The following is a 26,363-nucleotide window of genomic DNA, read 5'->3' as shown; positions in this document are numbered from 1 at the left end:
CCTTTCCTTTCCTCCACCAGGTTAGAGTTGAGCCCTTTCCTCTACCAGGTTAGAGTTGAGCCCTTTCCTTTCCTCCACCAGGTTAGAGTTGAGGCCTTTCCTTTCCTCCACCAGGTTAGAGTTGAGCCCTTTCCTCTACCAGGTTAGAGTGGAGCCCTTTCCTTTCCTCCACCAGGTTAGAGTTGAGCCCTTTCCTCTACCAGGTTAGAGTTGAGCCCTTTCCTTTCCTCCACCAGGTTAGAGTTGAGCTCTTTCCTTTCCTCTACCAGGTTAGAGTTGAGCCCTTTCCTTTCCTCTACCAGGTTAGAGTTGAGCCCTTTCCTTTCCTCTACCAGGTTAGAGTTGAGCCCTTTCCTTTCCTCCACCAGGTTAGAGTTGAGCCCTTTCCTTTCCTCTACCAGGTTAGAGTTGAGCCCTTTCCTTTCCTCTACCAGGTTAGAGTTGAGCCCTTTCCTTTCCTCCACCAGGTTAGAGTTGAGCCCTTTCCTTTCCTCTACCAGGTTAGAGTTGAGTCCTTTCCTTTCCTCCACCAGGTTAGAGTTGAGCCCTTTCCTTTCCTCCACCAGGTTAGAGTTGAGCCCTTTCCTTTCCTCTACCAGGTTAGAGTTGAGCCCTTTCCTTTCCTCCACCAGGTTAGAGTTGAGCCCTTTCCTTTCCTCTACCAGGTTAGAGTTGAGCCCTTTCCTTTCCTCCACCAGGTTAGAGTTGAGCCCTTTCCTTTCCTCCACCAGGTTAGAGTTGAGTCCTTTCCTTTCCTCCACCAGGTTAGAGTTGAGCCCTTTCCTTTCCTCTACCAGGTTAGAGTTGAGTCCTTTCCTTTCCTCCACCAGGTTAGAGTTGAGCCCTTTCCTTTCCTCCACCAGGTCCATGCTGCTGGATGCTGTTTACCTTCAGGCAGGGGCCAGGGTGCAGTGCTCTGCCCGAGCTGTGAGCACGACGGGACGGGGAGGACTGGGGCTGACTAGCCCTCAGGTGGAGGTCAGCATGGAGGAGGGTGAGTAGTATAAGTAAAATAAGTGCAAATAAAAGTCTCTGCTTCAGACTAGATGCAGTAGGCTACATTACCTTATATCCTAACTGTTGTTCTCCTGTCATCCCCATGTCTGTGCCCTCCTCATGATTGATTGATTGATTAGTTATTGTGTCACCCTAAAAGCTGTTGTCATGTCCTCTTACAGGTCTGTGCCCTCCTCATACCCCTGGGGCGATAGGGGCTGAACCGTTCTCTGCTAAGATCCGCTACACGGGACCAGACGACCCACAGCACCCCAACCTCATCAGGCTAACAGTCACTATGCCACATGTAGATGGTACCTGACCCCTTGCCTTTGACCCCTAAACTTTTAACTCTCACCCATCACATCACCACCTGTCCTCTCTCCAACCTGGCCATAACCTTGACCTCTCAATTGACCCTGACCCCTGACCCCTCACCTCTCGCCTTTGAACTCTCACCCCTCACCTCTCCCCTTTGAACTCTCACCCCTCACCTCTCACCTTTGAACTCTCACCTCTCAACTCTCCCCTTTTTTGATCACTCAATCACAATCGGTCACATTGACACTATACCTGACCTCTAACCTTTGACCCCTCTGGGTCTAACCCCTCACCTGTCTCTCCCCAGGTATGCTGCCTTTCATCTCCACCCGTCCCCTCTCCAACCTGGCCCTAACCTTGAACCACGACCCCTCTCGGTTGGGGAACCACCGTTGTTCCAACCTCCAGGGGGGGCCAGGCGATGCCAGCGCCACCCGTCTGGGGCTCACCTCGGCTGGGGTGGCCGTGGCCGGCGTGGTGGGAGGGTCTCACCTCCGGAACAGCATAGCCCAGGACGGAGCTCTCTCCCTGGGTTTCTATAACAGTCTGGACCTGGAGACGTGTGTCTGGAGCTTCTCTGGATACTACAGCATCAGCGACCTGCTGTCTGACTGTGGGGGGACCGTAAGGACGGACGGACAGGTAGGAACTAGTATTAAATAAACGTAGGAACCAATCTTCCCTGGATACTACAGCATCATCGACCTGCTGTCTGACTGTGGGGGGACCGTAAGGACGGACGGACAGGTAGGAACTAGTATTACATAAACGTAGGAACCAATCTTCCCTGGATACTACAGCATCAGCGACCTGCTGTCTGACTGTGGGGGGACCGTAAGGACGGACGGACAGGTAGGAACTAGTATTACATAAATGGTAGGAACCAATCTTTCCGGGCAAGGGGGGTCCATTTATAAATCATTCCTTCCTCCCTCACCCCTTGCCCTGCAAGTGTACACTCATCAGACGTCATGAAACGTCATCAGAAGTGTCCACTTCATTTGAGGGCTGAGGGGAGAGGGTGTGTCTTTTAAGTGTTTGTACCGTAGCCAGGGGCTGTATCTCAATGATCTAATGCTACTTCCTCCCCTTGCCTCTAATGCTACTTCCTCCCCTTACCTCTAATGCTACTTCCTCCCCTTACCTCTAATGCTACTTCCTCCCCTTACCTCTAATGCTACTTCCTCCCCTTACCTCTAATGCTACTTCCTCCCCTTACCTCTAATGCAACTTCCTCCCCTTACCTCTAATGCTACTTCCTCCCCTTACCTCTAATGATACTTCCTCCCCTTACCTCTAATGCTACTTCCTCCCCTTACCTCTAATGATACTTCCCCCCCTTACCTCTAATGATACTTCCTCCCCTTACCTCTAATGATACTTCCTCCCCTTACCTCTAATGATACTTCCTCCCTTACCTCTAATGCTACTTCCTCCCCTTACCTCTAATGCTACTTCCTCCCCTTACCTCTAATGCAACTTCCTCCCCTTACCTCTAATGCTACTTCCTCCCCTTACCTCTAATGATACTTCCTCCCCTTACCTCTAATGATACTTCCTCCCCTTACCTCTAATGATACTTCCTCCCCTTACCTCTAATGATACTTCCTCCCCTTACCTCTAATGATACTTCCTCCCCTTACCTCTAATGATACTTCCTCCCCTTACCTCTAATGATACTTCCTCCCCTTACCTCTAATGCTACTTCCTCCCCTTACCTCTAATGATACTTCCTCCCCTTACCTCTAATGATACTTCCTCCCCTTACCTCTAATGCTACTTCCTCCCCTTACCTCTAATGCTACTTCCTCCCCTTACCTCTAATGCTACTTCCTCCCCTTACCTCTAATGATACTTCCTCCCCTTACCTCTAATGATACTTCCTCCCCTTACCTCTAATGATACTTCCTCCCCTTACCTCTAATGATACTTCCTCCCCTTACCTCTAATGATACTTCCTCCCCTTACCTCTAATGATACTTCCTCCCCTTACCTCTAATGCTACTTCCTCCCCTTACCTCTAATGATACTTCCTCCCCTTACCTCTAATGATACTTCCTCCCCTTACCTCTAATGATACTTCCTCCCCTTACCTCTAATGCTACTTCCTCCCCTTACCTCTAATGCTACTTCCTCCCCTTACCTCTAATGATACTTCCTCCCCTTACCTCTAATGCTATTTCCTCCCCTTACCTCTAATGATACTTCCTCCCCTTACCTCTAATGATACTTCCTCCCCTTACCTCTAATGCTACTTCCTCATCTTACCTCTAATGCTACTTCCTCATCTTACCTCTAATGCTACTTCCTCCCCTTACCTCCTTTCCTTCATATGGATTTGACTGGACAGGTCAAAGACTCTGGCAGGCTTCCTCCAAATGGCACCACACGTCCCTTAACCTGCCCTACATACCTCACACCTTAGTGTCCTGTCTTTTCATTGGTTCTTTATTTATTTTCTTTGTTTATTTATTTAACCTTTATTTTATCAGGGAGTTATACTGAGACCAAGGTCTAGTTTACAGATGAGCCCTGAATTACAGAAATGACAGAAAATACACACGTGAGAATAAATAGACTAAATTCAAGGAGAAAGGAGCAACACCGAGACGAGGAAAGACATTCAGCTTTCTAGAGAAACCAAAACATCACATTTCAGAACATTTTCAAGATTGTTCCTCAACAATAAGGTGCAACTAAAAACTAAAACATGATTTACCTAACTCAGTAGAGACCAAAGGAATTTCTCCATCCCAGGTGCGGTAACTCGTATGTCTATAGTTTAGTAATGATGTTAAGTACAGTGGGACTTTTTGTAAAAGGGCTTTATAAATAAAAACAATAGCAACGTGACATCAAAAAGGGCCAACCAGCTTCCTGGGAGACAATGCAGTGATGACATCAGAGGGCCAACCAGCTTCCTGGGAGACAATGCAGTGATGACATCAGAGGGCCAACCAGCTTCCTGGGAGACAATGCAGTGATGACATCAGAGGGCCAACCAGCTTCCTGGGAGACAATGCAGTGATGACATCAGAGGGCCAACCAGCTTCCTGGGAGACAATGCAGTGATGACATCAGAGGGCCAACCAGCTTCCTGGGAGACAATGCAGTGATGACATCAGAGGGCCAACCAGCTTCCTGGGAGACAATGCAGTGATGACAGAGGGACAACCAGCTTCCATGAGACAATGCAGTGATGACATCAGAGGGCCAACCAGCTTCCTGGGAGACAATGCAGTGATGACATCAGAGGGACAACCAGCTTCCATGAGACAATGCAGTGATGACATCAGAGGGCCAACCAGCTTCCTGGGAGACAATGCAGTGATGACATCAGAGGGCCAACCAGCTTCCTGGGAGACAATGCAGTGATGACATCAGAGGGACAACCAGCTTCCATGAGACAATGCAGTGATGACATCAGAGGGCCAACCAGCTTCCTGGGAGACAATGCAGTGATGACATCAGTGGGCCAACCAGCTTCCTGGGAGACAATGCAGTGATGACAGAGGGACAACCAGCTTTCTGGGAGACAATGCAGTGATGACAGAGGGACAACCAGCTTCCATGAGACAATGCAGTGATGACAGAGGGACAACCAGCTTCCTGGGAGACAATGCAGTGATGACAGAGGGCCAACCAGCTTCCTGGGAGAATGCAGTGATGACAGAGGGACAACCAGCTTCTGGGAGACAATGCAGTGATGACAGAGGGACAACCAGCTTCCTGGGAGACAATGCAGTGATGACAGAGGGACAACCAGCTTTATGGTAGGGAATGCAGTGATGACAGAGGGCCAACAAGCTTCCTGGGAGACAATGCAGTGATGACAGAGGGCCAACCAGCTTCCTGGGAGACAATGCAGTGATGACAGAGGGCCAACCAGCTTTCTGGTAGGGAATGCAGTGATGACAGAGGGCCAACAAGCTTCCTGGGAGACAATGCAGTGATGACAGAGGGCCAACCAGCTTCCTGGGAGAATGCAGTGATGACACAGGGCCAACCAGCTTCCTGGGAGAATGCAGTGATGACATCAGAGGGCCAACCAGCTTTCTGGGAGAATGCAGTGATGACAGAGGGCCAACCAGCTTCCTGGGAGAATGCAGTGATGACAGAGGGCCAACCAGCTTCCTGGGAGAATGCAGTGATGACAGAGGGCCAACCAGCTTTCTGGGAGAATGCAGTGATGACAGAGGGCCAACCAGCTTTCTGGGAGAATGCAGTGATGACATTAGAGGGCCAACCAGCTTTCTGGGAGAATGCAGTGATGACAGAGGGCCAACCAGCTTTCTGGGAGAATGCAGTGATGACAGAGGGCCAACCAGCTTCCTGGGAGAATGCAGTGATGACAGAGGGCCAACCAGCTTTCTGGGAGAATGCAGTGATGACAGAGGGCCAACCAGCTTTCTGGGAGACAATGCAGTGATGACAGAGGGCCAACCAGCTTTATGGTAGAGACTGCAGTGATGACAGAGGGCCAACCAGATTTCTGGGAGAATGCAGTGATGACAGAGGGCCAACCAGCTTCCTGGGAGAATTCAGTGATGACAGAGGGACAACCAGCTTCCTGGGAGACAATGCAGTGATGACAGAGGGCCAACCAGCTTCCTGGGAGAATGCAGTGATTCGTACTAAAACTGTCTCTGTAGTGAAGCACAGTGCTCTGTGATAAACTGCCTCTAACGGCTGTAATGAAGTGGCAGCTGAGTTCATATACAGTAGAGGATGTCACCCCTGTCTTCATCAACGTGTCTCCATTCCCCTGTCTTCATCAACGTGTCTCCATTCCCCTGTCTTCATCAACGTGTCTCCATTCCCCTGTCTTCATCAACGTTTCTAGATTCCCCAGTCTTCATCAACGTGTCTGTCTCCATTCCTCTGTCTTCATCAACGTGTCTGTCTCCATTGCCCTGTCTTCATCAACGTGTCTGTCTCCATTCCCCTGTCTTCATCAACGTGTCTGTCTCCATTCCCCTGTCTTCATCAACGTGTCTGTCTCCATTCCCCAGTCTTCATCAACGTTTCTGTCTCCATTCCCCTGTCTTCATCAACGTGTCTGTCTCCATTCCCCTGTCTTCATCATAATCTTTTCGTTCTCCATTCCCCTGTCTTCATCAACGTGTCTGTCTCCATTCCCCTGTCTTCATCAAAGTGTCTGTCTCCATTCCCCTGTCTTCATCAACGTGTCTGTCTCCATTCCCCTGTCTTCATCAACGTGTCTGTCTCCATTCCTCTGTCTTCATCAACGTGTCTGTCTCCATTCCCTTGTCTTCATCAATGTGTCTTTCTCCATTCCCCTGTCTTCATCAACGTTTCTGTCTCCATTCCTCTGTCTTCATCAACGTGTCTGTCTCCATTGCCCTGTCTTCATCAACGTGTCTGTCTCCATTCCCTTGTCTTCATCAACGTGTCTGTCTCCATTCCCCTGTCTTCATCAACGTTTCTGTCTACATTCTCCTGTCTTCATCAACGTGTCTGTCTCCATTCCCTTGTCTTCATCAATGTGTCTTTCTCCATTCCCCTGTCTTCATCAACGTTTCTGTCTCCATTCCCCTGTCTTCATCAACGTGTCTGTCTCCATTCCCTTGTCTTCATCAATGTGTCTTTCTCCATTCCCCTGTCTTCATCAACGTTTCTGTCTACATTCTCCTGTCTTCATCAACGTGTCTGTCTCCATTCCCTTGTCTTCATCAATGTGTCTTTCTCCATTCCCCTGTCTTCATCAACGTTTCTGTCTCCATTCCTCTGTCTTCATCAACGTGTCTGTCTCCATTGCCCTGTCTTCATCAACGTGTCTGTCTCCATTCCCCTGTCTTCATCAACGTGTCTGTCTCCATTCCCCTGTCTTCATCAACGTTTCTGTCTCCATTCCCTTGTCTTCATCAATGTGTCTTTCTCCATTCCCCTGTCTTCATCAACGTTTCTGTCTCCATTCCTCTGTCTTCATCAACGTGTCTGTCTCCATTGCCCTGTCTTCATCAACGTGTCTGTCTCCATTCCCCTGTCTTCATCAACGTGTCTGTCTCCATTCCCCTGTCTTCAGGTCCTGAACGTGTCTGTCTCCATTCCCCTGTCTTCAGGTCCTGAACGTGTCTCCATTCCCCTGTCTTCAGGTCCTGAATGTGTCTGTCTCCATTCCCCTGTCTTCAGGTCCTGAACGTGTCTGTCTCCATTCCCCTGTCTTCAGGTCCTGAATGTGTCTGTCTCCATTCCCCTGTCTTCAGGTCCTGAATGTGTCTCCATTCCCCTGTCTTCAGGTCCTGAACGTGTCTCCATTCCCCTGTCTTCAGGTCCTGAATGTGTCTCCATTCCCCTGTCTTCAGGTCCTCAATGTGTCTCCATTCCCCTGTCTTTAGGTCCTGAATGCGTCTCCATTCCCCTGTCTTCAGGTCCTGAACGTGTCTCCATTCCCCTGTCTTCAGGTCCTGAACGTGTCTGTCTCCATTCCCCTGTCTTCAGGTCCTGAACGTGTCTCCATTCCCCTGTCTTCAGGTCCTGAACGTGTCTCCATTCCCCTGTCTTCAGGTCCTCAACGTGTCTCCATTCCCCTGTCTTTAGGTCCTGAATGTGTCTCCATTCCCCTGTCTTCAGGTCCTCAACGTGTCTCCATTCCCCTGTCTTCAGGTCCTCAACGTGTCTGTCTCCATTCCCCTGTCTTTAGGTCATCAACGTGTCTCCATTCCCCTGTCTTCAGGTCCTCAACGTGTCTCCATTCCCCTGTCTTTAGGCCCTGAATGTGTCTCCATTCCCCTGTCTTCAGGTCCTCAACGTGTCTCCATTCCCCTGTCTTCAGGTCCTCAACGTGTCTGTCTCCATTCCCCTGTCTTTAGGTCCTGAACGTGTCTGTCTCCATCTTTTCCCCTGTCTTCAGGTCCTGAAAGTGTCTGTCTCCATTCCCCTGTCTTCAGGTCCTGAATGTGTCTCCATTCCCCTGTCTTTAGGTCCTCAACGTGTCTGTCTCCATTCCCCTGTCTTCAGGTCCTCAACGTGTCTCCATTCCCTTGTCTTTAGGTCCCGAACGTGTCTGTCTCCATTCCCCTGTCTTCAGGTCCTCAAAGTGTCTCCATTCCCCTGTCTTCAGGTCCTCAACGTGTCTCCATTCCCCTGTCTTCAGGTCATCAACGTGTCTGTCTCCATTCCCCTGTCTTTAGGTCCTCAACGTGTCTGTCTCCATTCCCCTGTCTTCAGGTCCTCAACGTGTCTCCATTCCCCTGTCTTTAGGTCCTCAACGTGTCTCCATTCCCCTGTCTTCAGGTCCTCAACGTGTCTCCATTCCCCTGTCTTTAGGTCCTGAACGTGTCTCCATTCCCCTGTCTTCAGGTCCTCAACGTGTCTCCATTCCCCTGTCTTCAGGTCCTGAATGTGTCTCCATTCCCCTGTCTTCAGGTCCTCAACGTGTCTGTCTCCATTCCTCTGTCTTCAGGTCCTGAATGTGTCTCCATTCCCCTGTCTTCAGGTCCTGAACGTGTTTCCATTCCTCTGTCTTCAGGTCCTGAATGTGTCTCCATTCCCCTGTCTTCAGGTCCTGAACGTGTCTCCATTCCCTTGTCTTCAGGTCCTGAACGTGTCTCCATTCCCTTGTCTTCAGGTCCTGAACGTGTCTCCATTCCCCTGTCTTCAGGTCCTGAACGTGTCTCCATTCCCTTGTCTTTAGGTCCTGAATGTGTCTCCATTCCCCTGTCTTCAGGTCCTGAACGTGTCTCCATTCCCCTGTCTTCAGGTCCTGAACGTGTCTGTCTCCATTCCCCTGTCTTCAGGTCCTGAACGTGTCTCCATTCCCCTGTCTTCAGGTCCTGAACGTGTCTCCATTCCCCTGTCTTCAGGTCCTGAACGTGTCTCCATTCCCTTGTCTTCAGGTCCTGAACGTGTCTTCATTCCCTTGTCTTCAGGTCCTCAACGTGTCTGTCTCCATTCCCCTGTCTTTAGGTCCTGAACGTGTCTGTCTCCATTCCCCTGTCTTCAGGTCCTGAACGTGTCTCCATTCCCCTGTCTTCAGGTCCTGAACGTGTCTCCATTCCCCTGTCTTCAGGTCCTGAACGTGTCTCCATTCCCCTGTCTTCAGGTCCTCAATGTGTCTGTCTCCATTCCCCTGTCTTTAGGTCCTGAACGTGTCTGTCTCCATTCCCCTGTCTTCAGGTCCTGAACGTGTCTCCATTCCCCTGTCTTCAGGTCCTCAACGTGTCTGTCTCCATTCCCCTGTCTTTAGGTCCTGAACGTGTCTGTCTCCATTCCCCTGTCTTCAGGTCCTGAACGTGTCTCTATTCCCCTGTCTTCAGGTCCTCAACGTGTCTGTCTCCATTCCCCTGTCTTTAGGTCCTGAACGTGTCTGTCTCCATTCCCCTGTCTTCAGGTCCTGAATGTGTCTCCATTCCCCTGTCTTCAGGTCCTGAACGTGTCTCCATTCCCCTGTCTTCAGGTCCTGAACGTGTCTCCATTCCCCTGTCTTCAGGTCCTGAATGCATCTCCATTCCCCTGTCTTCAGGTCCTGAACGTGTCTCCATTCCCCTGTCTTCAGGTCCTGAATGCGTCTCCATTCCCCTGTCTTCAGGTCCTGAATGCGTCTCCATTCCCCTGTCTTCAGGTCCTGAATGCAGTCCAGTCGTATGTGACGTTACGTGTCCCTCTATTCGTCTCCTACGTGTTCCACTCCTCCTCGGCCCCTGGCGGCTGGCTCACCTTTGACCTCCGATCTGACCTCCGCATGACCTTCACCTATGACACGTCCATCCTGTGGCGTGACGGGATAGGCAGCCCTCCCGATGCTCCGCTGCAAGGTAGGCTACAGACACCAGGACAGAAACGAGCACGGGCGGATGTACACATGAACGCAGGCTCACACACACCCACTGGAACATAGGCAGACAGACACCCACTGGAACATAGGCAGACAGACACCCACTGGAACATAGGCAGACAGACACCCACTGGAACATAGGCAGACAGACACCCACTGGAACATAGGCAGACAGACACCCACTGGAACATAGGCAGACAGACACCCACTGGAACATAGGCAGACAGACACCCACTGGAACATAGGCAGACAGACACCCACTGGAACATAGGCAGACAGACACCCACTGGAACATAGGCAGACAGACACCCACTGGAACATAGGCAGACAGACAGCCACTGGAACATAGGCAGACAGACAGCCACTGGAACATAGGCAGACAGACAGACACCCACTGGAACATAGACAGACAGACACCCACTGGAACATAGGCAGACAGACAGACACTAGAACATAGGCAGACAGACAGACACCCACTGGAACATAGGCAGACAGACAGACACTGGAACATAGGCAGACAGACACCCACTGGAACATAGGCAGGCAGACAGACACCAACTGGAACATAGGCAGACAGACAGACACTGGAACATAGGCAGACAGACACCCACTGGAACATAGGCAGACAGACAGACAGACACTGGAACATAGGCAGACAGACACCCACTGGAACATAGGCAGACAGACAGACACTGGAACATAGGCAGACAGACACCCACTGGAACATAGGCAGACAGACAGACACTGGAACACAGGCAGACAGACACCCACTGGAACATAGGCAGACAGACACTAGAACATAGGAAGACAGACAGACAATGGAACATAGGCAGACAGACAGACACTAGAACATAGGCAGGAAGACAGACAATGGAACATAGGCAGACAGACACCCACTGGAACATAGGCAGACAGACAGCCACTGGAACATAGGCAGACAGACACCCACTGGAACATAGGCAGACAGACAGACACTGGAACATAGGCAGACAGACAGACACTGGAACATAGGCAGACAGACACCCACTGGAACATATGCAGACAGACACCCACTGGAACATAGACAGACAGACACCCACTGGAACATAGGCAGACAGACAGACACCCACTGGAACATAGGCAGACAGACACTGGAACATAGGCAGACAGACACCCACTGGAACATAGGCAGACCGACACCCACTGGAACATAGGCAGACAGACACCCACTGGAACATAGGCAGACAGACACCCACTGGAACATAGGCAGACAGACACCCACTGGAACATAGGCAGACAGACACCCACTGGAACATAGGCAGGCAGACAGACACCCACTAGAACATAGGCAGACAGACACCCACTGGAACATAGGCAGACAGACACCCACTGGAACATAGGCAGACAGACAGCCACTGGAACATAGGCAGACAGACAGACACCCACTGGAACATAGGCAGACAGACAGCCACTGGAACATAGGCAGACAGACACCCACTGGAACATAGGCAGACAGACAGACACTGGAACATAGGCAGACAGACAGACACTAGAACATAGGCAGACAGACACCCACTGGACCATAGGCAGACAGACAGCCACTGGAACATAGGCAGACAGACACCCACTGGAACATAGGCAGACAGACAGACACTAGAACACAGGCAGACAGACCCCCACTGGAACATAGTCAGACAGACAGACACTGGAACATAGGCAGACAGACAGACACTAGAACATAGGCAGACAGACAGACACTGGAACATAGGCAGACAGACACCCACTGGAACATAGGCAGACAGACACCCACTGGAACAAAGGCAGACAGACAGCCACTGGAACATAGGCAGACAGACACCCACTGGAACATAGGCAGACAGACAACCACTGGAACATAGGCAGACAGACAGACACTGGAACATAGGCAGACAGACCAAACTAAACGATCATGGAGATCTTGATTGACTATGACAATGTTTAACAACATTGAGCATTTCACTGAGAGTTCATGACTTCCCTCCCTCCCTCCCTCCCTCCCTCCCTCCCTCCCTCCCTCCCTCCCTCCCTCCCTCCCTCCCTCCCTCTCCTCCCTACCTCCCTCCCTCCCTCCCCTCCCTCCCCCCCCCCTACCTCCCTCCCTCCCTCCCCTCCCTCCCTCCCTCCCTCCCTCCCTCCCTCCCTCCCTCCCTCCCTCCCTCCCTCTCCTCCCTCCCTCTCCTCCCTACCTCCCTCCCCTCCCTCCCTCCCTCTCTCCAGGCTCTCTGCACCCCACTAGTATGCGTATCAACGGAGAGGGACGTCTGGTGGTCACCTTCAGGACAGAGGCTCGTTTCCGGGGACACTTTATCCTGTCGCACCCAGGTACTACCAGAATGTTTACAATTTCTAGTATACTCTGTTAATGTCACCGTGTGGCACTCCCATGGCAGATTCCTCTTCAAGTCATTTAGGAGGGATTGGCTGACCAACATTCTCTCTCTCTCACACACCCTCTCTACCCCTCCCTCTCTACCCCCTCCCTCTCTACCCCTCCCTCTCTACCCCCTCCCTCTCTACCCCTCCCTCTCTACCCCCTCCCTCTCTACACCTCCCTCTCTACCCCCTCCCTCTCTACCCTCCCTCACTCTCTACCCCTCCCTCCCTCCCTCCCTCTCTACCCCTCCCTCCCCTCCCCCCCTCCCTCTCCACCTCCCCCCTCCCTCTCCCCCCTCCCCCCCTCCCTCTCCCCCCCCCCCCCCCCCCAGGTGTATCAGGGTCCTCAGTAGTAACATCAGATGCCCACTCCGGCCTGCTGTTCTCTCTATTTCTGGTCCGGTCTGAGACCACCCTCACACACACCCTGCAGACCTGGAGCTTTGTGTCCCAGCTGGCTGTGAGTCCCCACACACACACACATACACACACACACACACACACACACACACACTCACTCACATCCTACTTTTCTATGCGTCTCCTCCAACATTCTCTCTCTGCTCCCTTCAAATCAAATTGTATTTGTCACATGCTCCGAATGCAATAGGTGTACAACGTGCTTCTACACCTGCATTGCTTGCTGTTTGGGGTTTTAGGCTGGGTTTCTGTACAGCACTTCGAGATATCAGCTGATGTAAGAAGGGCTTTATAAAAAAAAAAATATTTGATTAGATGTAGTAGACCTTACCGTGAAATGCTTACTTGTGTGTGTGTGTGTGTGTGTGTGTGTGTGTGTGTGTGTATATCTACCTGTGTCAGGTACGTGACTACTCTGGCTCCTACACGGTGGTTCTGCTCCCCTGTCTGATCCCTGAGGGGGAGCACACTGACCCCCCGGTCTGCCACCCGAGACCCCCCCTCTCATTCAGCCTGGACGTACGCTTCCAACAGGTGAGTTCAAAGTCAAGTTCAAGGTTTCAAAACTTTATTGTCCATGAAGGTTAAAGTGGAAATCTTGAAGTGGTCAAGAACATACACTATATGACCAACAGACAGCTGCTTGTTGAACATCTCATTCCAAAATCATGGTCATTAATATGGAGTTGGTCCCCCTTTGCTGCTGTAACAGCCTCCACTCTTCTGGGAAGGCTTTCCACTAGATGTTGGAACATTGCTGCTATAACAGCCTCCACTCTTCTGGGAAGGCTTTCCACTAGATGTTGGAACATTGTTGCTATAACAGCCTCCACTCTTCTGGGAAGGCTTTCCACTAGATGTTGGAACATTGCTGCTATAACAGCCTCCACTCTTCTGGGAAGGCTTTCCACTAGATGTTGGAACATTGCTGCTGTAACAGCCTCCACTCTTCTGGGAAGGCTTTCCACTAGATGTTGGAACATTGCTGCTATAACAGCCTCTACTCTTCTGGGAAGGCTTTCCACTAGATGTTGGAACATTGCTGCTATAACAGCCTCCACTCTTCTGGGAAGGCTTTCCACTAGATGTTGGAACATTGCTGCTATAACAGCCTCCACTCTTCTGGGAAGGCTTTCCACTAGATGTTGGAACATTGCTGCTATAACAGCCTCCACTCTTCTGGGAAGGCTTTCCACTAGATGTTGGAACATTGCTGCTATAACAGCCTCCACTCTTCTGGGAAGGCTTTCCACTAGATGTTGGAACATTGCTGCTATAACAGCCTCCACTCTTCTGGGAAGGCTTTCCACTAGATGTTGGAACATTGCTGCTATAACAGCCTCCACTCTTCTGGGAAGGCTTTCCACTAGATGTTGGAACATTGCTGCTATAACAGCCTCCACTCTTCTGGGAAGGCTTTCCACTAGATGTTGGAACATTGCTGCTATAACAGCCTCCACTCTTCTGGGAAGGCTTTCCACTAGATGTTGGAACATTGCTGCTATAACAGCCTCCACTCTTCTGGGAAGGCTTTCCACTAGATGTTGGAACATTGCTGCTTCAACAGCCTCCACTCTTCTGGGAAGGCTTTCCACTAGATGTTGGAACATTGCTGCTATAACAGCCTCCACTCATCTGGGAAGGCTTTCCACTAGATGTTGGAACATTGCTGCTATAACAGCCTCCACTCTTCTGGGAAGGCTTTCCACTAGATGTTGGAACATTGCTGCTATAACAGCCTCCACTCTTCTGGGAAGGCTTTCCACTAGATGTTGGAACATTGCTGCTATAACAGCCTCCACTCTTCTGGGAAGGCTTTCCACTAGATGTTGGAACATTGCTGCTATAACAGCCTCCACTCTTCTGGGAAGGCTTTCCACTAGATGTTGGAACATTGTTGCTATAACAGCCTCCACTCTTCTGGGAAGGCTTTCCACTAGATGTTGGAACATTGCTGCTATAACAGCCTCCACTCTTCTGGGAAGGCTTTCCACTAGATGTTGGAACATTGCTGCTGTAACAGCCTCCACTCTTCTGGGAAGGCTTTCCACTAGATGTTGGAACATTGCTGCTATAACAGCCTCCACTCTTCTGGGAAGGCTTTCCACTAGATGTTGGAACATTGCTGCTATAACAGCCTCCACTCTTCTGGGAAGGCTTTCCACTAGATGTTGGAACATTGCTGCTATAACAGCCTCCACTCTTCTGGGAAGGCTTTCCACTAGATGTTGGAACATTGCTGCTATAACAGCCTCCACTCTTCTGGGAAGGCTTTCCACTAGATGTTGGAACATTGCTGCTATAACAGCCTCCACTCTTCTGGGAAGGCTTTCCACTAGATGTTGGAACATTGCTGCTATAACAGCCTCCACTCTTCTGGGAAGGCTTTCCACTAGATGTTGGAACATTGCTGCTATAACAGCCTCCACTCTTCTGGGAAGGCTTTCCACTAGATGTTGGAACATTGCTGCTATAACAGCCTCCACTCTTCTGGGAAGGCTTTCCACTAGATGTTGGAACATTGCTGCTATAACAGCCTCCACTCTTCTGGGAAGGCTTTCCACTAGATGTTGGAACATTGCTGCTATAACAGCCTCCACTCTTCTGGGAAGGCTTTCCACTAGATGTTGGAACATTGCTGCTTCAACAGCCTCCACTCTTCTGGGAAGGCTTTCCACTAGATGTTGGAACATTGCTGCTATAACAGCCTCCTCTCATCTGGGAAGGCTTTCCACTAGATGTTGGAACATTGCTGCTATAACAGCCTCCACTCTTCTGGGAAGGCTTTCCACTAGATGTTGGAACATTGCTGCTATAACAGCCTCCACTCTTCTGGGAAGGCTTTCCACTAGATGTTGGAACATTGCTGCTATAACAGCCTCCACTCTTCTGGGAAGGCTTTCCACTAGATGTTGGAACATTGCTGCTATAACAGCCTCCACTCTTCTGGGAAGGCTTTCCACTAGATGTTGGAACATTGCTGCTATAACAGCCTCCACTCTTCTGGGAAGGCTTTCCACTAGATGTTGGAACATTGCTGCTATAACAGCCTCCACTCTTCTGGGAAGGCTTTCCACTAGATGTTGGAACATTGCTGCTATAACAGCCTCCACTCTTCTGGGAAGGCTTTCCACTAGATGTTGGAACATTGCTGCTATAACAGCCTCCACTCTTCTGGGAAGGCTTTCCACTAGATGTTGGAACATTGCTGCTATAACAGCCTCCACTCTTCTGGGAAGGCTTTCCACTAGATGTTGGAACATTGCTGCTATAACAGCCTCCACTCTTCTGGGAAGGCTTTCCACTAGATGTTGGAACATTGCTGCTATAACAGCCTCCACTCTTCTGGGAAGGCTTTCCACTAGATGTTGGAACATTGCTGCTATAACAGCCTCCACTCTTCTGGGAAGGCTTTCCACTAGATGTTGGAACATTGCTGCTATAACAGCCTCCACTCTTCTGGGAAGGCTTTTCACTAGATGTTGGAACATTGCTGCTATAACAGCCTCCACTCTTCTGGTAAGGCTTTCCACTAGATGTTGGAACATTGCTGCTATAACAGCCTCCACTCTTCTGGGAAGGCTTTCCACTAGATGTTGGAACATTGCTGCTATAACAGCCTCCACTCTTCTGTGAAGGCTTTCCACTAGATGTTGGAACATTGCTGCTATAACAGCCTCCACTCTTCTGGGAAGGCTTTCCACTAGATGTTGGAACATTGCTGCTATAAAAGCCTCCACTCTTCTAGGAAGGCTTTCCACTACATGTTGGAACATTGCTGCGGGGACTTGCTTCCATTCAGCCACAAGAGCATTAGTGAGGTTGGGCACTGTTGTTTGGCGATTAAGCCTGGCTCGCAGTCGGCGTTCCAATTCATCCCAAAGCTGTTCGATGGAGTTGAGGACAGGACGCTGTGCAGGCCAGTCAAGTTCTTCCACACCGATCTCGACAAAACCATTTCTATATGGACCTTGCTTTGTGCACGGAGGCATTGTCATGCTGAAACAGGAAAGGGCCTTCCCCAAACTGTTGCCACAAAGTTGGAAGCACAGAATCATCTAGAATGTCATTGTATACTGTAGATTTCCCATCACTGGAACTAAAGGGCCCAAACCATGAAGGGCCTAGCCCATCCTCCACCACATTTTACAGTTGACACTATGCATTCAGGCAGGTAGCGTTGTCCTGGCATCCGACAAACCCAGATTCATCCGAGTCCAATGGTCGGCGAGCTTTACACCACTCCAGTTGACATTTGGCTTTGAGCAACATGGTGATCTTAGGCTTGTGTGCGGCTCTTCATCCACGGAAACCCATTTCATGAACCTCCCGACAAACAGTTATTGTGCTGACGTTGTTTCCAGAGGCAGTTTGGAACTCGGTTATGATTTTTACGCGCTTCAGCACTCGGCGGTCCCGTTCTGTGAGCTTGTGTGGCCTACCACTTTGTGGCTGAGCCGTTGTTGCTCCTAGACGTTTCCACTTCACAATAACAGCTCTTGCAGTTCACTGGGGCAGTTGGCAGGGGCAGTTCACCGGGGCAGCTCTAGCAGGGCAGAAATTTGACAAACTGACTTGTTGGAAAGGTGGCATCCTATGACGGTGTCACGTTGAAAGTCACTGAGCTCTTCAGTAAGGCCATTCTAATGCCAATGTTTGTCTATGGAGATTGCATGGTCGTGTGCTCGATTTTAGCTGAAATAAACGAATCCGCTAATTTGAAGGGGTGTCCACATACATTAATGTGCTTACTATGATTGTCTACACTATTGCTCTCTCTCTCTCTCTCTATCCCTCTCTCTCTCTCTCTATCCCTCTCTCTCTCTCTGTCTCTCTCTCTCTCTCTCTCTCTCTCTCTCTCTCTCTCTCTCTCTCTCTCTCTCTCTCTCTCTCGTATATATATATATATATATATATATATATATATACTCTCCAGGTCAGTGGTCCAGTCCCACTGGAATCTATATATACGTTTCAAAATAAAAGTCTCTGTTTCAGAATAAAAGTCCTCTCTCTCTTCCAGGTTAGTGATCCAGTGCCAGTAGAGTTCAGTCTGAACACAGTCCTGGTGTTGTTGTCTAAGAGAGAACTGTGGCTGTCTGATGGGTCCATGGGATTTGGACAGGATGACGACATAGCTTTTAGTAAAGGTACACACAACACAGATACCTAGAACACACACACTGTTTCAATAATCCCCCCCCCCCTCACTCTGTCCCTAGGGTGACCACATGTCCAGGATTGTGTCGGACATTCCCCGCATTTTGTTCACCATTTTGGCCCTTTTGTCACACGTCCCGCAACCAAACAATCACGTTCCGGGAATTTTGTCAGCAAATTCAAACACCACTGATTTAGAATAAAAGGTAGATTTGTCCCCGTATTTAAGTCAGACGTTCCAACCTGTCTCTTGTAGCTGTGTTGCGCTTATGAAAAGATACAGTGGCCTTCAGGAAGTATTCAGACCCCTTGACTTATTCCACATTTTGTTGTTACAGCCTGAATTAAAAATACATATTTTTTAAATTCACCCATCTACCCCATAACGTATTGAAAATGAAATACATAAATATCTAATTTACATAAGTATTCCCACCCCTTTGCTATGACACTCCAAATTGAGCTCAGGTGCATCCAATCTCCTTTGATCATCCTTGACACACACCTGTCTATAACGGTCACACAGTCAACAGTGCAGAAACTATACCATGAAGTCCAAGGAACTGTCTGTAGATCTCTGAGAAATAGTTATGATGAGGTGTATATATCTGGGGAAGGGTATAAAACAATTTCTACAGTGTTGAAAGTTTCCAAGAGGACAGTGTCATTGGGAAATGGGGAAAAATATGGAACTATCCAGACTCTGCCTAGAGCTGGCCGTCTAACCAAACTGAACTACCCAGACTCTGTCTAGAGCTGGCCGTCTGACCAAACTGAGAAACCGGACATGAAGGACCTTGGTCAGGGAGGTGTCCAAGAACCCAATGACCACTCTGACAGAACTACAGAGTTCTTTGGCTGAGTTGGGAGAACCTGCCAGAAGGACAACAGTCTCTACAGCACTTCGCCAGTCTGGACTTAGTGGGAGTGTGGCCTAAGGGAAGCCACTCCTGAGAAAAAGGCACGTGAAAGCTCTATGTCTGGAGAAAACCAGGTACAGCTCATCACCCATCTAACACCAACCCTACCGTGAAGCATGGTGGTGGAAGCCTATGGGGATTCTTTTCAGCAACAGGGACTGGGAGACTGGTAAGGATAGAGGGAACAATAAATGAAGCCAAATACAGTCAAATCCTTGAAGAGAACCTGCTACAGGGGTGTAGTGGTACTGTTGGGTTTACTACACCATGAGGGGGGTATATCACTACACCATGAGGGGGGTAAATCACTACACTATGAGGGGGGTATATCACTACACCATGAGGGGGGTATATCACTACACCATGAGGGGGGTATATCACTACACCATGAGGGGGGTATATCACTACACCATGAGGGGGGTATATCACTACACCATGAGGGGGTATATCACTACACCATGAGGGGGTTTATCACTACACCACGAGGGGGGTATATCACTACACCATGAGGGGGGTATATCACTACACCATGAGGGGGGTTTATCACTACACCATGAGGGGGGTTTATCACTACACCACGAGGGGGTTTATCACTACACCATGAGGGGGTTTATCACTACACCACGAGGGGGGTATATCACTACACCATGAGGGGGGTATATCACTACACCATGAGGGGGTATATCACTACACCATGAGGGGGGTTTATCACTACACCATGAGGGGGGTATATCACTACACCATGAGGGGGTATATCACTACACCACGAGGGGGGTATATCACTACACCATGAGGGGGGTATATCACTACACCATGAGGGGGGTATATCACTACACCATGATAGGGGTTTATCACTACACCATGAGGGGGTTTATCACTACACCATGAGGGGGGTTTATCACTACACCATGAGGGGGGTATATCACTACACCATGAGGGGGTATATCACTACACCATGAGGGGGGTATATCACTACACCATGAGGGGGGTATATCACTACACCACGAGGGGGGTATATCACTACACCATGAGGGGGGTTTTTCACTACACCACGAGGGGGGTATATCACTACACCATGAGGTGGGTTTATCACTACACCATGAGGGGGGTTTATCACTACACCATGAGGGGGGTTTATCACTACACCATGAGGGGGGTTTATCACTACACCATGAGGGGGGTATATCACTACACCATGAGGGGGGTTTATCACTACACCATGAGGGGGTATATCACTACACCATGAGGGGGGTATATCATTACACCATGAGGGGGGTTTATCACTACACCATGAGGGGGTATATCACTACACCATGAGGGGGGTTTATCACTACACCATGAGGGGGTTTATCACTACACCATGAGGGGGTTTATCACTACACCATGGGGGGGTTTATCACTACACCATGAGGGGGTATATCACTACACCATGAGGGGGGTATATCACTACACCATGAGGGGGGTTTATCACTACACCATGAGGGGGGTATATCACTACACCATGAGGGGGTATATCACTACACCATGAGGGGGGTTTATCACTACACCATGAGGGGGGTATATCACTACACCATGAGGGGGTTTATCACTACACTATGAGGGGGGTATATCACTACACCATGAGGGGGGTATATCACTACACTATGATGGGGGGGTTTATCACTACACCATGAGAGGGGTATATCACTACACCATGAGGGGGGTTTATCACTACACCATGAGGGGGGTATATCACTACACCATGAGGGGGGTATATCACTACACCATGGGGGGGTTTATCACTACACCATGAGGGGGGTATATCACTACACCATGAGGGGGGTTTATCACTACACCATGAGGGGGGTATATCACTACACCATGAGGGGGGTATATCACTACACCATGAGGGGGGTATATCACTACACCATGAGGGGGGTTTATCACTACACCATGAGGGGGGTATATCACTACACCATGAGGGGGGTATATCACTACACCATGAGGGGGGTATATCACTACACCATGAGGGGGGTATATCACTACACCATGAGGGGGGTTTATCACTACACCATGAGGGGGTATATCACTACACCATGAGGGGGTTTATCACTACACCATGAGGGGGATTTATCACTACACCACGAGGGTTTTGTGTGTGTGTGTGTGTGTGTGTGTGTGTGTGTGTGTGTGTGTGTGTGTGTGTGTGTGTGTGTGTGTGTGTGTGTGTGTGTGTGTGTGTGTGTGTGTGTGTGTGTGTGTGTGTGTGTGTGTGTGTGTGGGTGGGGGATTTATCACTACACTATGAGGGTGGGTTTTGTGTGTGGGGGGGGGGACGGCGTTCATGTACAGGACACTGTCCCGCAAATGTCTTGCAAAATTATCCTGTTGTCCTGCATCTGGGTATTTTAAATGTAGTTACCCTACCAGTCCCTCTCCTCCTTCTAGACTCTGTGATCTACGGCCGTGTGATGGTTGACCCCGTCCAGTCGCTAGGCAACTCCTTCCAGTGTCACATACAGCAGGTCTTCCTGTGTACCGGCGCTGACGGTTACGTACCCAAATATCGCCCCAGCAACGGAGAGTACGGTTGCCTTGCCGATGCCTCGTCTCTGCTCTACAGGCTGAAGATACTGGTATGTAACAATGTGTGTGTGTGTGTGTGTGTGTGTGTGTGTGTGTGTGTGTGTGTGTGTGTGTGTGTGTGTGTGTGTGTGTGTGTGTGTGTGTGTGTGTGTGTGTGTGTGTGTGTGTGTGTAGTGTGTACTTTATCAACAGTTTAAAATTGTTAAACCAACATCAGGACTCTGTTTCTCCCCCCCTCTTCTCTCTCTCTCTCCCTCCCCCTCCCCTCTCTTGCTCCCTCTCCTCTCTCTGTCTCTCTGTCTCTCTCTCTCTCTCTCTCTCTCTCTCTCTCTCTCTCTCTCTCTCTCTCCCTCCCCCTCCCCCCTCTTGCTCCCTCTCCTCTCTCTGTCTCTCTTTCTCTCTCTCTCCCCCTCACCTCTCTCTCTCCCTCTCCCAGGACCAGGCTGAGCCGGAGAGCCAGGAGGTAGAGTTTGGAGGTATCCGATTTGAGGCCCGTCTGGCTGGGGACACACCTGGTGCTTTCCCCCTGGTCTCTCAACCTGATGCTGACGGGTTCAGCCTCTCCTCAGCTCCTCTCTTCCAGGTCAGTCAACTCAGCCAGTCAGTCAATCAGCCAGTCAGTCAATCAGCCAGTCAGTCAGCCAGTCAGTCAATCAGCCAGTCAGTCAATCAGCCAGTCAGTCAATCAGCCAGTCAGTCAGTCAGCCAGTCAGTCAGTCAGTCAATCAGCCAGTCAGTCAGCCAGTCAGTCAATCAGCCAGTCAGTCAGTCAATCAGCCAATCAGTCAGCCAGTCAGTCAATCAGCCAGTCAGTCAGTCAGTCAGCCAATCAGCCAGTCAATCAGCCAATCAGCCAGTCAATCAGCCAATCAGCCAGTCAATCAGCCAGTCAATCAGCCAGTCAGTCAGTCAACTCAGCCAGTCAGCCAGCTCCTCTCTTCCAGGTCAGTCAATCAGCCAGTCAGTCAGTCAGCCAATCAGCCAGTCAATCAGTCAGTCAATCAGCCAGTCAATCAGTCAGTCAGCCAATCAGCCAGTCAATCAGCCAATCAGTCAGTCAATCAGCCAGTCAGTCAATCAGCCAGTCAGTCAATCAGCCAGTCAGTCAGTCAGTCAGTCAATCAGCCAGTCAGTCAGCCAGTCAGTCAATCAGTCAATCAGCCAATCAATCAGCCAGTCAGTCAGTCAGTCAGCCAATCAGCCAGTCAATCAGCCAATCAGCCAGTCAATCAGCCAATCAGCCAGTTCCTCTCTTCCAGGTCAGTCAATCAGCCAGTCAGTCAGTCAGCCAATCAGCCAGTCAATCAGTCAGTCAATCAGCCAGTCAATCAGTCAGTCAGCCAATCAGCCAGTCAATCAGCCAATCAGTCAGTCAATCAGCCAGTCAGTCAGTCAGTCAATCAGCCAGTCAATCAGCCAGTCAGTCAGTCAGTCAGTCAGTCAATCAGCCAGTCAGTCAATCAGCCAATCAGCCAGTCAATCAGCCAATCAGCCAGTCAATCAGCCAGTCAGTAGTCAGTCAACTCAGCCAGTCAATCAGCCAGTCAGTCAGTCAGTCAGTCAATCAGCCAGTCAGTCAATCAGCCAATCAGCCAGTCAATCAGCCAATCAGCCAGTCAATCAGCCAGTCAGTCAATCAGCCAATCAGCCAGTCAATCAGCCAGTTAGTCAGTCAGTCAGTCAATCAGCCAGTCAGTCAATCAGCCAGTCAGTCAGTCAGCCAATCAGCCAGTCAATCAGCCAATCAGCCAGTCAATCAGTCAGCCAATCAGCCAGTCAATCAGCCAATCAGCCAGTCAATCAGCCAATCAGCCAGCCAATCAGCCAATCAGCCAGTCAATCAGCCAGTCAATCAGCCAGTCAGTCAGTCAATCAGCCAATCAGTCAGCCAGTCAGTCAATCAGCCAGTCAGTCAGTCAGTCAGCCAATCAGCCATTCAATCAGCCAATCAGCCAGCCAATCAGCCAGTCAATCAGCCAATCAGTCAGCCAGTCAGTCAATCAGCCAGTCAGTCAGCCAGTCAGGCAATCAGCCAGTCAATCAGTCAATCAGCCAGTCAGTCAGTCAATCAACCAGTCAGTCAATCAGCCAATCAGCCAGTCAATCAGCCAGTCAATCAGCCAGTCAATCAGCCAGTCAGTCAGTCAAATCAGCCAGTCAGTCAGTCAGTCAGTCAATCAGCCAGTCAGTCAATCAGCCAATCAGCCAGTCAATCAGCCAATCAGCCAGTCAATCAGCCAATCAGTCAGTCAATCAGCCAGTCAGTCAGTCAGTCAATCAGCCAGTCAATCAATCAGCCAGCCAGTCAGTCAGTCAGTCAACTCAGCCAGTCAGTCAACTCAGTCAGTCAGTCAATCAGCCAGTCAGTCAACTCAGCCAGTCAGTCAATCAGCCAGTCAGTCAATCAGCCAGTCAATCAGCCAGTCAATCAGCCAGTCAGTCAGTCAGTCAGTCAACTCAGCCAGTCAGCCAGTCAGTCAACTCAGCCAGTCAGTCAATCAGCCAGTCAGTCAGTCAGCCAACCAGTCAATCAGCCAGTCAGTCAGTCAGTCAACTCAGCCAGTCAGCCAGTCAGTCAACTCAGTCAATCAGCCAGTCAGTCAGTCAGTCAGTCAACTCAGCCAGTCAGTCAGTCAGTCAGCCAGCCAGTCAATCAGCCAGTCAGTCAGTCAGTCAACTCAGCCAGTCAGCCAGTCAGTCAACTCAGCCAGTCAGTCAACTCAGCCAGTCAGTCAACTCAGCCAGTCAGTCAACTCAGCCAGCCAGTCAGTCAGTCAGCCAGTCAGTCAAAGCTTTCACTTTGAATAAAAAATTGTAATCTCCACTACATACATATAAACCCCCTCTCTCCCTCCTCTCTCCCTCCTCTCTCCCTCTTCTCCTTCCTCTCTCCCTCCTCTCTCCCTCCTCTCTCCCTCCTCTCTCCCTCCTCTCTCCATCTCTCCTCCCAAGCTCCATCCTCCTATACATTTACAATTTTTGTCATTTATCCAGACGGACTTACAGTCAGTGTATTTATCTTAAGATAGCTTGGTCAGACAACGACATCGTTCCTTTGTCATCCATCTCTCCTCCCTTCATCCCTCTCTTCCATCAGGTGGCTGCTGGTCATGAGTGGTACATCCACGCCGTCTACACCGTGCGCTCCAGGGACCACGGCAACCGCAACTACAACAACCATAATCACGCTGTCGGCAAGCGGAGTCTGTTCCTGCAGCACCACGTCATCTCCAGCGGGGGGCGCCAGAAGAGAGCAGCTCCAGAGGAAGAGAGAGGAGAGGACCAGGATAGGGGGACCAACCTCAGACACGTCCACCTGCAGAGAGCACCCAGCCTCGGGCAGAGCTGGGCCGAAGGTCCCCTGATGGACTGGGAGCTCCAGGAGAGGGGGGAAGGTCCGGTGGAAAGCCCAGAAAGGGAGACCTTGGATGGGGCCACGGGGTCCGTGACACTGGCGGTGGTGGTGCTGGTGGTAGCGTGTCTGGGAGGGGTGGTGGTATACGCTGTGTTTGTTAGGAGTGAGGCAATCTGCTGCCTCTCCTCCTCTTCTCTCTCCTCTTCCTCAAGGAGAGCATTGCCCCAAGGAGGAGAGGAGGGGAAAAACAGAAGAGGAGGAGGAGGAAGAGAGGAGAGGAAGAACAGGAGAGGAGGAGGAGGAGGAGAAAGAAGAGGAGGAGGAAAGGAGGGGAAGAACAGGAGAGGAGGAAGAGGAGGAGAAAGAAGGGGAGGAGGTAGTGATGCAGATAGTTCAGAGGTGTAACGAGTTCTGATTATTGCCCCTCCTCCTCCTCCTGCTTCTCCTCTACCTCCTCCTCCTCTCCCTCCTCCTCCTCTTCCTCCTCCTCCTCCTCTTCTTTCTCCTCCTCCTCTTCTTCCTCCTCCTCCTCTTCCTCCTCCTCCCCCTCTTCTTTCTCTTCCTCCTCATCCTCTTCCTGCTCTTTTTTCTCCTCCTCCTTTTCCTCTTCCTCCTCCTCCTCTACCTCCTCTTTTTTCTCCTCCTCCTCTTCCTCTTCCTCTTCCTCATCTTCTTCCTCCTTCTCTTCTTCCTCCTCTTTTTTCTTCTCCTCCTCTTCCTCCTCTTCCTCCTCATCCTCCTCTTCTTTCTCTTCCTCCTCATCCCCTTCCTGCTCTTTTTTCTCCTCCTCCTTTTCTTCTTCCTCCTCCTCCTCCTCTTCCTCCTCCTCTTCTTTCTCTTCCTCTTCCTCTTTTTTCTCCTCCTCTTCCTCTTCCTCTTCCTCCTCCTCCTCCTCCTCTTATTCCTCCTCTTTTTTCTCCTCCTCCTCTTCCTCCTCTTCTTTCTCTTCCACCTCATCCTCTTCCTGCTCTTTTTTCTCCTCTTCCTTTTCTTCTTCTTCCTCCTCCTCCTCTTCATTCTCCTCCTCTTCCTCCTTCTTCTCCTCTACCTCCTCCTCCTCCTCTTCTTTCTCTTCCTCCTCTTCTTCCTCTTCTTTCTCCTCCTCCTCTTCCTCCTCCTCCTCTTCTTTCTCTTCCTCCTCATCCTCTTCCTGCTCTTTTTTCTCCTCCTCCTTTTCTTCTTCCTCCTCCTCCTCTTCCTCCTTCTCCTCCTCCTCTTCCTCCTCCTCCTCTTTCTCCTTTTCCAGGGGACCATTGCCCCAACGAGGTAAATGACAAAGATAGTTAGAGGTGTAACCACAAATATACACTACCGTTCAAAAGTTTGGGGTCACTTAGAAATGTCCTTGTTTTTGAAAGAAAAGCACATTTTTTGTCCATCAAAATAACATCAAATTGATCAGAAATACAGTGTAGACATTGTTAATGTTGTAAATGAC

The 26,363-nt window shown here is 50.1% G+C and overlaps 1 protein-coding gene across 1 annotated transcript in view; it reads left to right on the top strand.

Annotated features, from left to right (window-relative positions):
• LOC139534763 (FRAS1-related extracellular matrix protein 2-like) overlaps positions 1-26,162 on the top strand; it is a 77,537-nt gene extending 51,375 nt beyond the window's left edge. Inside the window, exons 25-35 of the mRNA XM_071334189.1 lie at positions 864-994; positions 1,179-1,310; positions 1,625-1,959; positions 9,902-10,094; positions 12,350-12,454; positions 12,838-12,965; positions 13,328-13,459; positions 17,949-18,075; positions 21,433-21,620; positions 22,007-22,153; positions 24,668-26,162. Coding sequence (XP_071190290.1) covers positions 864-994; positions 1,179-1,310; positions 1,625-1,959; positions 9,902-10,094; positions 12,350-12,454; positions 12,838-12,965; positions 13,328-13,459; positions 17,949-18,075; positions 21,433-21,620; positions 22,007-22,153; positions 24,668-25,330 — 2,281 coding nt within the window. The 3' untranslated portion in view covers positions 25,331-26,162. The remainder of the gene's footprint in view (positions 1-863; positions 995-1,178; positions 1,311-1,624; positions 1,960-9,901; positions 10,095-12,349; positions 12,455-12,837; positions 12,966-13,327; positions 13,460-17,948; positions 18,076-21,432; positions 21,621-22,006; positions 22,154-24,667) is intronic.
• Positions 26,163-26,363: the final 201 nt, after the last annotated feature.

The sequence above is a fragment of the Salvelinus alpinus genome, chromosome 11 (genome assembly GCF_045679555.1).
Source record: "Salvelinus alpinus chromosome 11, SLU_Salpinus.1, whole genome shotgun sequence".
NCBI classification, from domain to species: domain Eukaryota; kingdom Metazoa; phylum Chordata; class Actinopteri; order Salmoniformes; family Salmonidae; genus Salvelinus; species Salvelinus alpinus.
Note: the sequence above shows the minus strand (reverse complement) of the source record. Positions and strands in the feature narration are given on the sequence as shown.